Genomic DNA, 13859 nt, shown 5'->3' with positions numbered 1-13859 from the left:
CTACCTACGCACTTCAAAGTGGGAACAGTGAAGAATGTGAAGTCTAAGAATTAAAGGATTTAAAATATTTTTTTTGTTTATAAATTTGATTGAAATAGGTCCCTGAACACTTTTCTAAGATATTTTACTTGGACATCTTGTTAGATCACACTTTTCTTCCAAAATATTAAAGCTCCAGGAGCCTTTTGCCTTTTGTTACAATAGATTCATCAATCATAGTAGTTTATCTGGATTAAAACAACACGAAGTAGCACAGTCATAAATCGAAAGGGAGAAAAAACAAGCAGCTTCAAAAAGTGCAATGAGCATTTGTAGCCAACTACATATACCATGATGCACCTAAAAACTCAAATTAAAACAAACTGCTTTCAAAAGTCACCAAATCATTGAAGTCTACGTGTGTGTAAATTAATCCCAGTATAAAATCAGTATTTTATACCTCCAGCAGGTTTGTTAGAGAACATTAGAGGACAAACAGCATCATGAAGACAAAAAAAAACAAAACACAGTAGACAAGTCTCAGATAAAGTTGTGGAGAGGTTAAAAGCAGAACAAAGTTATAATTTATAAAACAATATTCCAGACCAGCTACGTATTAATCCATTAGTCATGAGAATTTTGTGCAAAGTTTTTTAAAATGTCTCAAGAAAAAAATAGAAAGTGTGAATTAGACATGTTTCCATCATATTGTTTGTAGCGCATCAACCAAGCTACGCAAAGCATAAGTTTGTCAAATGTTAATGCAACACGACCGCAATAAAAACAGTAGTTAAAGTTACATCTCCCCTTTAGCACATTAATTCTAAGTTCAATAGTGTCTGCAGGGATGCTTGAAAATTCCTGTTTATTGATGCTCTTCAGCCAACCTAACTGGCCTTGAGACATTTTACAAACAAAAATAGACAAATACCTTAGCCTCTTGCAGCTAAAACTGCAGCAAAAAAGGGTTTGTTGTTATACAGCAAAACAATAAACACCCATTTCTGAATTAATAAAAACAGCATCTGTCTCCTGTTTATCAGGTTATTGTTAAGTCATGTCAAGTTTATTTGTGTAGCACATTTCACCAACAAGGGAGTTCAAAGAGCCTTATTAACCACTGTCACATTATCCTGAATTACTGACAATTTTTCTACAGAAAAGAGATCAGTACAAACCGATCTGAATAAATCTTTACCTTTTGTTCAGCTTCAGCATAAAGCTGACCATCAACAAAGTGTAAAAGTTTTCTTCTACCAAATACTAGACGACTGGTTGAGAATGTCACTCACTCTATCCATCTTTCAGCACCACCTACACAACACATGCTAGCCTTGTTATCGCCTCCTCTCTCACGCCAAATGTCTAACGTGTTGTGGTGTGAGCACCACTGGAACAACTGGATGCTGATGGATGAACACTGACAGTCCATTTCTGTCAGAGGGCTGCTCCCCGTCCCTGGGAGTGAATCTCAAGCAGTGTCAGCATGGCCGTGGTCAGTCCACTGAACAATCACGCAGCGCACTTGCAGCAGAAACCCTCATTTGCAGCAGCACAGCATATGCACACAAGGATGTGGGTCAAACGCAGGAGGTTGATACACGCATCCGCTTTTCTGTGTGCAGAGACAGCAACTTTGAGAAACCTGGAACAATAGTTCAACCCAACTGATATCTAATTCCAATGAGATTCCCTGGCCATTAAAGATTTCAGCAGCACCAAGAATGAGACAAAGAAAACGAGAATGAAAGGCATATGAAGTCTGCACACCTTAGGGAAAGTCATTATTGCAGGCAGCGCAAACCCACACAGACTCAACATTGAATAATTACTGGATTTTGAGGGTATTACAATGCAGGGAATGCCACTTTTACATTAAGAGTAAAAATCAATGGAACAGTTGCTCCATCGAGGGTCCCTTGAGGGCCAATAAAGCCTTTATAGGAGATTTCTCATTGGTATCCATCAACACAATGTTGTGGAGTCAAGTTCCAAACTCTTTCCTTCAGTCCAGTAACAATAGAGCATTCCCATCTGAAATACAATGCCCCACAAACACCTCGTTAAAACCGTTATTCAAGCAATGGTCCACATCTCTGTCTAACTTCTGGTTTTCAGTTGTCCAAATTAAGCTAGGTTAAGAAAAGGTAACAGCAGTCAGGGGAGGCCTTTCACAGCTCTTTTTCTGTAGCACTCATGAAGACGAATGCCCAAAATCCAAGAACCAAAAAACAAGCATCCACTAAGGGTATAATCAGCCATTTAATCTACTTTACTTAATGAATCTTATCCATTTCAGCCTATTTTTAGTTCAGTTTAGTGAAGGGAAACAGGGGGGACATGGGCAGGGAAAAAATAAGTTTGTTTGAGAAAACTTCTTTATTGAAAAATTTTTTTTTCACATTTCAAATACATATTTCTGTACCAAATGAACAAGTTTTAAACTTAAAAAATTAAGACAATAAGAGGCAATTCTGCAGGCGACTGCTTCAAAATAAATAAAACAGCAATATGTTGTGGCAAAGGTAATGTTTGACACCGATTTCTCAATTGTACGTCATTTTATGACTTTGTATTCTTGTGCTTTTATGATGTAAAGCACTTTGAACTGTCTTGTTGCTGAAAAGTGATACACAAATAAAATGGATTGATTTATTGATTCCAATTCAAAGTCAATTTGTAACTCAGGGAGGTAAAAACTACACACTTATTTCAGACAGGTGCCCAGGTAAGATGGCAGCCATATTGGAACCGGTTATTTTTGTGCTATATTGCAGGTTCAGTGTTTCTGTGTCATTTAAAAACTAGACTAGTGCAAATAATAGGAAAGAAACTAATAATACAGTGCATATGAATAAATAACCCGGATTTTTTGCAACTGAAGTTAAGGTGAGTTTTAAGTGTTTAAACATTTCAAATGCCTTCTTGATTCAGAATCGCACCAAACTAAAGCACACCACAATTTCACTCGGTAGCCACTTCACCTCTGACCTGCGCTCACAAAGCGATATTGACTTTTTCCTATCAATACTTGACCAAACAGACCCAAAAGAGCCACGTAATTCATCTGCTTTTCTGGAGTATCCAATCTGGAATAACTCCACTGAAGCAAACTATCCAACAAAGAAGGTAGCTGCATGTGTTGACAAATGCAATAAAACGCACAATCGAACATGACCACCACAACAACCACTGGCGTTGGAATATGCATGGATTCAGAGTCCCAGTTATTTGTAATCACGCTACAAAAACGCCAATACGCCTAATGTGAAAGAGTCATTTAGTTATTAAATATAGCTCTGCTCATAAATACCATGTATTGTATTTAATTAGTCTCGCAATGCGTTACTGTATTCAGTCCATAAAGCTAACAGCTTGTTAGTGAGCAACTGTTGCCAATTTATTATTTGATGTAGACTGTAATTGTGCATTTGGTTTTCAGCAAAACTGATAATCAGTTATATCTCGCTGCTCTTTTCACAGTATTCATGAAAGTCTGAGCAAACACCCGACTGAATCATCTTTTTGATTTACTTGCAGATATAATAGCTTAGCCACCAGCATTCAGTTTCTACTACGTTTGCACAATTATATTTAAAATAATAATTTACATTTCAGCACCTTTTTTTTTTTGAATGTTTTCTTTTGGCACATAAATGTCCCTCTTTCCACTGGTGAGAACTGGTTGAGTTCTCACCAGTGGGCAGGTGAGAACTTAACCAGTTCGAGGAAAACAATAGGAAGAGGAAGTGAAACTCTAAAATCTGAATTTTTATCGATTTAGTCGTTTTTTTCCCCATATATTTTCAAGATCAACTTTTCAACCGTTTTGATCATGAGATGATCATATTGCTTTTTATACAGATACAAAAAATGAAGCAGCATTCCAAAATATTACCAGATACGTTGAGAATGAAATGAAACTGGCGAAATGACCAAAAACAGCATAACAGTGGGTAGCAGTATAAGAGTTAACTACAATAAAATGGTGCAGTCAATAAACTTGATAATAAAGCAGCTACGTATGTGTAAGCGTGTCTGTGATGGACTTGCCACGTGTCCAGGGTCAACGTCTTGTCAATTGACTCCTGGGAAAAGTTCCACCCTCCTGTCGCACTGAATGGGACTGAGTGTGCAAAAAGTGGATAAAGATTGCTTTGTTCTTTATTTGTAACATCCCATAAGTTACTGATGAGTTCTCTTCCTGTTCTTTGTCTCTAGCTCGCTTGTTGATTTGCCATTAAAACGCTAATGCTTGGATAAAGGTCACCCTTTAAAGAGCTAAGTAAGTCCAACTATGTCTGCAATACAACCATACCAAGAAATACAGAAATATGTTTGTGTATGTGTTTGCAAAACGAACACACACACATTTTTTAAAAATAAATATAAGATTATGTCCTACCAGAGATGTGCTTTGAATGAGTATCCTAAAAATTCTGGTGTTTTTTGGTAATTCACCCCTACTGCTACACTATTATGAAAACAGGATGTGCAAATTAAGAATATCATGCATCTCCCTTTTACTCTGACTGGCAGCTTGGATTCACATAGGTGGTTCCATCTTTAACACACCAGTATTCATGTCATGAAAAGTTTCAACTCCAAGTCTTTTTGCACTCTATTTTCTTTTTTGACCTATGCATTTGTTCAGAATTGATGTTCAATTTTCTGGCATTTAGAACCAAAATGAGTTTCACATTAACCCTTGGTAACCCCTCTCACTGAGAAATTGGATCATTCGGGAGCCGTCACTCTCGGTCCGTATCGAGTTAGAGTGGGCAAGTTTAAAGATGTACACTGTATATCTTTTCATTAAGTTGTGTACTCTTCACCCAAGACACAATTAAGGAAAAGAAACTGCAATTATAACCAAATTGCAAAACAGTGCTTCTATTGTGGAGACGGTAACAGTCATTGCAATTACCTGTAACCTTTCTAAGCATGTGATGCATGATAACTATTTTTAACCTCAATTGCAGAATCGAAAGAGGGTTTTCCATTGTCAAGTCTCACTCTAACTGGGTAATACCTGGTTCGGTTGTACCCCAGTTTGGTAGTGTCTCTATTACAGTCTGTTCTTCACTATTGTAGGTGTGAATATGGGCAGGGCGTGAGCGAGCAGGATTTTGCTCTCCAATGATTTCGTTTACGATGGCACTCAGCAATGGAGAATCTCCAGGTTGTGGTTTTGATTGGCTCAACTAATCCCAGATATTTCATTTTGTTTGATAGAACTTCGTTGCTGGCCCAAACATAATAAAAACAGTTCAGATTCAGATTATTATATCCATGTAATTAACTACATTATGGCACTTTTTCAATTTTTTTTAAATGAGCAATCTTTTGGATTCAGGTACCGCGGTCAAAATGTGTAATGCAAAGCAATATTCATGCATGAACTTTAATTAAAAGAAAGTTTCAAATAAAGATTAACAAGCACATCACAACAAACCAATACTGTGTTTTTTTCCGGTTGGTTGTTTATCCTGATTGTTTGTCCTTCTGCCCCTCAGTGGATAAGTTTAACCTTCTCTGTAAACTAGAGACATTGTGAGGCAAGTTTGAACTTACACAGTCATCTTAACCACAGTTGGCTATTTCACTACATGGCTTCATAAGTAATAGAATAAGTGTACCTACAGAAGTCTTCTGAGAATTACATTCAATGAGACATGATAGATCATAAAACCACTGAAGCAAAAACAACTTGCCCAGAACGAGGTAATTTTAGGTGAGCCTCCACACATGGCATTCTGTAACTTTTAGAAAATTAACTAATATTTACCATTTCAGGACATGATTGGTACTGTATGACTTCTTGTTAACAAGAAGACATCTATGAAGCTCATTTTACACTTTTGACATTGAGCAACACTCTAATTTCACTTTAATTGAATGGATTAAATAATGTTGTAGCATTGTTTTTATTTTTAATTTCTTGATCCCCTTACCACCTTCTCCGAGTGCCTTGAAGGCTTCGATGAGAAGTATTATATAGTAATTTATAAAGCTTCACCACTATAATCTTGCAACTGTGCCAGTGACAGATGTAACACATTATAACGTGGCATCATCAATATTAAGACATGCGACAATCAATGCACTCATACAAAGGATTTAGGCAAAGCTCATTAAATACCTGAGCCTCTCTTTGAGACCACTTTCACACTCTTGGACAGGGTGAAGTACAGCAGGATCAGGAGAGGGCTGGGAGGTCTCATCTTCCTCCCCCGTCCTCAAAGCCTGAAAAGAGAATAGTAAAAAAGATGAGAAAGGGAGTAGGGGGCGAGGTGAAGAAGAAGAGCGAGAGAAAGAAGGGCCATCAGTCATGTGCCCAATGTATGTGATCAAGGCACTCTCCACTCACACACATTTGCACAACCACTTGTCAACACAAAACCTGAACATTGACCCAACAATGTTTTCTAACACTGCCCTGAGGGTCTTTTGTGTAACGATTTTCTTTCACCATTGTAATTGAGACAAGCGATGATCACATGGATATTTTTCATTGGAAGCCGTTTCTAGGAATGCTGACAAATCAATAAAGAAATAATTACACGTGTGAGAAACATAGCTTTTAATCACCACTTCCATTGCAAAAAGAGGCAAGTGGTGGGACACTTCACACGAAATTTCACATCACCTTGTGACTTAGAGATCAAGCAAATATACCACCTATTCCCCTGATCGACTTATCTTACATCAATTGACGGTGGTGGCTCATTTTCTACTCCTCATCTTCCCTGAGTAAATGACATAATCTAACATGGAGTAATTACCCTGTAATAGCTGGCTCCTGAAATAGGGTCTGTGCAGCTGTATAAATTTGATGTTAGATGAAATAAGAATACACTAATCAAAGTGGTCATTTATTGACTGATGGCATTACCTTTCAATAACCCCCATTTACCTGCAGTAAAACACTAAAGAGTAGTCAGTCGCAGGTAATGGGTTTGCACAATGTTAAACATTTAACTGATCGAAATTAAATTGGTTAAATATTTTTTAACACTTTAATTTTTATACATTCAATTCACGTGTGTTTTTTTTAGCGCAACAAGGAAAAACATTCATTTGCTCTCAATCAGAACTGAAACGGTTAATAGATTCATGATGATGAGTCAATTATTAAAACAATCCTCCGCTAATTTGGCAGTCAAATAATCAGTAAGTGGAATACCTAGACCCTAGAAGAGGAAATTTGCTGGTAAAACAACACAGTCAGAGCAGCAATCAAGCCAAAACTGTACAAGTAATACATACACTTTAAGATATTTTGTCTGTAAATATGATCTCAGAACTAAAACTAAATAGTTTTAGTTTACTGGGTTAAAAAAAGAATCTCCAAATAAGCTGTTTTTACTAATCAATTTGAATTTTAAATAACTGAGTAAAATAACCAAGACTAACTCTGCACTGCCTTTGATGGAAACAATCAAACGTTCACTAAAGGAACACTATATTATGGCATTTTAGGAGTAACAAACGTTTCTTATTTGAAAAAGGAACAATTATTTATTTGTATTGTTTGCATATTTTTATACTGTCAAAAATTATCTTGAATTGCTGAATGAAAAATCTGCAGAAAATGCAATTTTTTTTATCCAATTAATCCTCAGGCTAGTCAAAAGAATAATCGTTACTAAAATAATTATTAGATTGACTCTATTCTCAATAAAATCTTCATTCAAGTTTGTGCCAAGTTATTGAAAAACAATAATTAAAACATTCAAATAATTAAATTAAATACAAGCCCAACACCCTTCTACTTTCAAATCTGTATTACTTTACCTTAGTTTTATGTCTAACACAGAAAACTTGAAAACATATCCAAAAACAACAATTAACATTTTCACCCTTAAAATGACAGAAACCATATTTTAACAGATTATTTTTACTTAAACTGTTTATTTTTTCTAATTTCTTTCCTTCCAAAATAACTTGTAAATTATTAAACCCTAAAAGGTGTAATATTAACTTGTATATATCAAATTCATTTTTCAAAACTATATTTATCTTATATTTTTGCTCAGATAATTGGCATATTACAAAAACTAGTGATGTTGTTATTTATGTGCTTTATGAGGTTTATGTTTTCTAGATTATGTGGATATCAATTTTCTATTTTTAAATTACAATCAGAAAGAAATACAATTAATCACCAATTTTATTAATATATATTTCAATGTGTTAAATATCTTATTGTCAAGTGTTCTATAATTTTATGGCTTTCCACACTTGAAAAGGAGGACTTGAAGAGACTTCTTCAAGGATTTCACTCAATCTTTTTATATTTTCACCAGCGAGTGTGAATCAATGAAGTGGTGACAAACCTACAAAAACACATTAAAAAAAAATTTTAACGTACATTTTAAACATTTGGTTTAAAGTTAATAATTTATCTTAATTCCATTTTTAACCTTAGACATACATTTCTTTCAATTTTAACCATGAATTCAAGTATTAAATTATTAAATTCTGTGTTTGGTTGAAGCAAACAAATCCAAACATTTTAGAATTACATTTTTTCTTTTCCTCAGGACACAAGTTTTTACAGTAAATATCTTAAATATGCATTTAATAGAGTCAAACTGTAAAAAAAACTAGCAGTACAAACAGTTCCTTCAATAAATTCTGCATTTCTTTTTATCAAATGCAAAACCAAAGTCAAATTATATTTCAACTGAGTCCAGTGAACGGCTTACCGGTAGTCCTTCTTTAATCTAAGTCCTTTTCCCATGAAATGCTGCTTTGGAGACTGTGTTTGCCTTCCTCAGCTCTGTTGCAAAACCAGCCAAATGTTTGGTGGATTCCTTATATCACCTGAGTTGAGGGTGCTGCTGATTGGACCAGATTGCTTTCACCTCCTGAGAAGTGCTGTTGAGTGGCACACTAGTGCAGGTGTTTATGCACACACAAACGTGTGTGTTCACACACCCACATCTGAGCCCATGAGCAGATCTGCGCAACACTTATTCTTACTAAATCTGCTGTCTTTTTTATTAAAAAGAGAAGTTTTTCTTCCTTTCTAAGGTGTCTAAAATTATAGTGTGACACAATCAATGTTCTCCTTGAGGTGGTATGATGTAAAAAGATAAATTCTTAATCTTCGGGAACAGTTATCAAAAATGAGTAGAGCTGATATTTTCAAGTGGAAAAACTCGACTACAACAGAAAATTCAGATCATAGACCAGAAGGGAGAAAATGGAGCCCTGGCCGTTGAGGACTGAAACTAGGAGAGACTGAGCCAGAGGGGACCTTGGAATATGCAGAAAGTCACGTGCTCTCTAGATTTGCATACTTGATGAAAAGAGCCTCTCTCAGTGTGTGTTTCCGAGGTACTCACAACCCTCCGTTTAAAAACAGAAAAATATACCTTTCTCTCCTGGGTGTGTGCTTGAAAACAACTTTTGGTTGACAAAATACCACGTTGCCAATAACATTCTGCTAAATGACACTGGATTTGTGCCTCTTTGTATGGGGGAAAAAAAGGTCTGAAAATTTAGCAATGAACTTGTTGAGGCTTGAATTGATGCTTCCTTTCTCTGGGATCTAGGGTTATCTTAATTATGCAATTTCTAAAAGAGTCCTCAGTCCTCTTAGAACATCTGCAACTGACCCTTCTTTATCTCTAAAAAGCCAGAATGTCTATAAAAAATAGGCGTACAAGAAAAAAATTAAATGAATGATAAAGAAACATTTCCACAAATCAAAAACATTGGAGCAACCTAACTAGGAAGATGTCACATGTCGCAGCATCATGTTTAAAATCTCTTGAGACAGATAAAGGCTCTGTGGTCCTAATAGGGTCCCTATTGTACATTATCACCAAAGCATAATATACAATGGTCATTAAACCAGATACTGGTGCTACAAATCTGGCTTAAAAATTAAATTAAATCAGCATCAACACAAAGCTCGTTAGCAGAGAGAAGCATGAAAGTGCCCTTAATTTCCTGGCTGTGCTTACTTTGCACTTGATTGTACGCAGTGGACAAACACCAGCAGAAGACATGGTTCACAAAACCATCACTGCCTGTGAAAGGTTCACACTGGATCTCTAGAGGCTTGGATTCTGTGTCTCTCCACTCTTCCTTCAAATTTTTGATTTCTAAATGAAATGTAAATTTTACTAGCAATAGCCCAATTCATTTTCCTCGTTGCCCAAAGAAGATGCTTCTGACATCTCTGACTTAAGAGTGACTTAATACAATGAATGTGAAAACTTGTATCCCATGTCGTGGATGTCCGTGTGTAGTCACCCTTGAAGCACTGACTTGAACCATAGACCATGTTTTCCATCCTCCTTTGTGCACCTTTTCACATTGACATCCTCAGATATGGCCATTTGAAAAGTAAGCTTCTGCAGCAATGATCTTTTCTGATTTGAATCCTTGTAGCTGTCAGCAGTCTTCCCTGTGTCTGTGTAGATCATAACAAGGCTGTAGCATCACATTTCTGTATCAAAACTTCTTTACATCAGGGATGTCCTAGTCAGTCCTGAAAGGCTGGTATCCTGCATGTTGTAGTTCTGGTACAACACACCCAGGAGATCAAATCATGGCTCATTAGAAGTCAGAGAACAAGGAGGCAGTAACCACCACCAGGGAGAGAACCGAAACATGCAATGAGAACCGACTTTGGACACCTCTGCTCCACATTGTCCTTATGTAATGAAAAAATAAGATCTCATGAGAAACTGAATTTGAGGTTTTCTGTAACATAATCATATTTTTAAAATTAACACACAAACTTTTAATAAGTATCAGTAAGATAGATGAGTTATGTTTTTTTTTAAATTAAATTGTAAAAATAAATTAACTTTTTCAATAATATTCCAAATGACTATGTATTTAATTTGCTTAATGTCATTCTCTCACTACTGTAGCATCACTCCAGCAAAGCAGTGTTGGGTACATTGCCTGTGGGGAAATCTAATTTGAGTTTATTCTGGTGCCGAGTGGTTGTGTGAAAATACAAATACAATGACGATGTGGAATGAAATGGACAAAACAAACCGAGATCATTTCACTTCAGCGCAACAGCAAGTCAAGATGGGCAACATGAACTTAACTTTTTTTATATCCTATTTTTGCACAATACAGGGAAAGAACATTTTAAAGGATACAATAGAGCTTGTTGACACAAATAGATGACAAGTCAAAAGTCTGCAGATGATTGTTAGTCCCTGTCCCTTAGTTTACACTTTTTCAGAAGTCTTCCGCAGCATAGCAATGTCAGTGACTTATTCTCTTTGTTCAGATGATTTCTTCATGCCTTCATAAGCTCGGAGTATTTATGTCCTGCCAATCATGACCTCTGTCACCTCCTGCACAGACAGGGCATCGCATATGTCACTGGACCACCATGACCACAAACTCTTTTGCCCATCCACCTCTCTTTACCGCTTCGGTTTCTAAGACTTTCTGCAATCTCACCACAAAGCAGCTGCCACTGAAAGACATAAGTGCTAAAAAGCAGCTTGTAAGAGGTAAAGCCGAAATGGTCAGCACGTCAGACTCGCTTCTTACTCTGGGAAAACAAAGTGTTTCTTGATGCACCAGTTGTGGAAAAAGCATTAACAGACATTATAACAGCAGTTTTTGGATTCCATAAAGCAGCGGTTTCAGCTACTCATTGTTAACCCTTGTAATGAATTTGCAGCAACAATTAAAGATCGGTGCCGTATTCTCTTTTCTCTGTCACTCAATTTTTAAAGGTGCTTTTAATATTATACGACTCTTAAAAAAATCCCACACAGCAGTTGGATGTCATGCAAATCACCTTTGCAAGGTCGAAAAGCTTTCCTTAAGCACAGTAGGTTTCTATGCAGAACCAGCATGTATTGTACATAAATGTGACTGTAGCTTTCATGAACATTTGCCATTATTTGACAAAAGATCAGCAGGCTTTTTAAACAATGAAATGTTACCATTTCATTTTACTGATTGTTGTGCATATGGTGGCATTCGAAATTTAGCTAATTATTATACTATCCCACGTACTGTCATGCAGCCATTTAGGACAAAGGCGATTATTTGCAACTCTTAAGTGATACTTTTTTTTTTTTTAAACTTCTCTCATTAAAAAGATGAAGCGGTAAAGGTTTTAGTTTTAGCACAGTAGCGAAAAAAGTTACGTTTTCAACAAAGTTGGGATTTAAACACAATCAAAATGTGATGTTTAGCAACACATTATAGCCTTGTTTATTCTGTACATCAACCAGTTCAGCTGCATACTGATTTTAATCTGAGCATGCTATCTTCTTAATAGCTGCACAGTATTAATTTTACATTGTAAATTTCTCATTTATATATATTTATACTTTTTCTCCACTTTTCTTCCTGCTATAACACTTGCATTTGCCTGCTGTGACAACAAATTATATTTCTATTCATCAACTCTATGTTAAAGAAAAATCTGTTTAAATTCTAGATCAAGTTTTGTTGAAGAGGCTTTAAACTAGGAAAGAGGTTTTGTGTGTTTAAAACATCACAATATTTGAAGGTCAAGTAAGTTAATTAAACAATCATAAAGTAAAAACTAGGGAAAGGGCTTGTAAACAACATTCAGAACAGCGAATACTGAAAGTGATTAAAATAGTAATAATTTATTTGGCAACCAACATAAAATTTCAGATAAAATGTAAAACAGATCAAACGCAAGAACAATAGTATTTCTATTTACTGCACTAAAAAAAATGAGCAGTAGATATAAAACATTTAGATAAGAAATATGTAATTTATCATCCAAGCTAAAACAAAACATTTTATGAAAAATGTAATTCTTTCAACCAGATTGCATAGAACCAAAATGTAAAAACAAAGTTAAAACAGAATATGGATTAAGTTATATAAAATTACCAAAGCTATGAAGATGTAATAAATGAATGACAGGTCACCATGAGTTTCAGTTTTTAGTCCTTTCTCAGGACACCAGAAGGGTTTGAATGACTGAAAACATTCAACAACAGATTCAGATCGTTAAGAACACACTGAACAGTGAGCCAGTTGTTAGAAATGTTGTTTCATGGTAGTGAAGTTTCATCTTTTAATCCATCCCAGGATTTCCTGCATGTTTTACCCATGATGTTTAACTTTTCTGCAGATTTGTGCTACCCTGGAGATTCTAAATCGCCTTCGGTTATAGGAGTGAATGGTTGTCTAATCTATCTGTGGGTTACAGAAAGGCAGTCTGTCCAGGGAATACACCTTGCCTTTCACCCTTTGACCACATGGACACAGGCAGTTGCCCTATTGAGTAGAGCAATGCAGGTACAAACAGGAACTTGATCAATCTCTCCAAACCCATCTCTCATCAACCTCCACATTGACTGAAGCATAAAGATATGCGACTTGGAAAGAAAAAAAAAAAACAAATACAGCACAAACAGCACTTTACACAGTACATACCACAGTCCCACACAGATATGGTATCGCCTGTGTTGTGAACCACGTGCCAAACTCCTACTCTGAGGCTTCAGGAGCAGGTGTGTTTGAGAAGACACACACAGAGGCATTGCGTGATATCAACGATTCAGCGATGCATGAAGCATGCACACATCATCACACACAGCAGCACCCATGCAGTTTGCCTGCTGCTTGTAAACCAGAAAATGAGGGGCAGGGCCCAACCACGCCTGCTGGCTTCCTCTGACAAAGAAGTGGAGGGATGTGCCTCGTGTTGCAGTAGAATATGTGACTGTATCTCTGTATCTGTATCTTTCCCCAAACTCAATTACCACATTGTGCATTTTGTTAGGAACACACATTTCCTGCATGTCTTATCCAGGTATGTTAGTCTCGCAGCACATTTTTTTCCTCATTCATCTCTCCAGAAGCAGAAGATTCACACTAGATTAAGATTCAAGGTT

At 36.2% G+C, this 13859-nt stretch overlaps 1 protein-coding gene across 5 annotated transcripts in view; it reads right to left on the bottom strand.

The window, feature by feature from the left end:
* Window positions 1–13859, bottom strand: part of LOC102218350 (interleukin-1 receptor accessory protein-like 1-B) — a 204946-nt gene that overhangs the window by 167323 nt on the left and 23764 nt on the right. For all 5 annotated transcript variants that reach the window (XM_023336434.1, XM_023336437.1, XM_023336436.1 and 2 more), the window contains one exon: window positions 6122–6225. In XM_023336434.1, the coding sequence (XP_023192202.1) occupies window positions 6122–6203 (82 nt within the window). In that variant the 5' untranslated portion in view covers window positions 6204–6225. The remainder of the gene's footprint in view (window positions 1–6121; window positions 6226–13859) is intronic.

Source organism: Xiphophorus maculatus, chromosome 7 (assembly GCF_002775205.1).
Source record: "Xiphophorus maculatus strain JP 163 A chromosome 7, X_maculatus-5.0-male, whole genome shotgun sequence".
NCBI classification, from domain to species: domain Eukaryota; kingdom Metazoa; phylum Chordata; class Actinopteri; order Cyprinodontiformes; family Poeciliidae; genus Xiphophorus; species Xiphophorus maculatus.
This window is presented reverse-complemented; position numbering and strand designations above follow the sequence as displayed.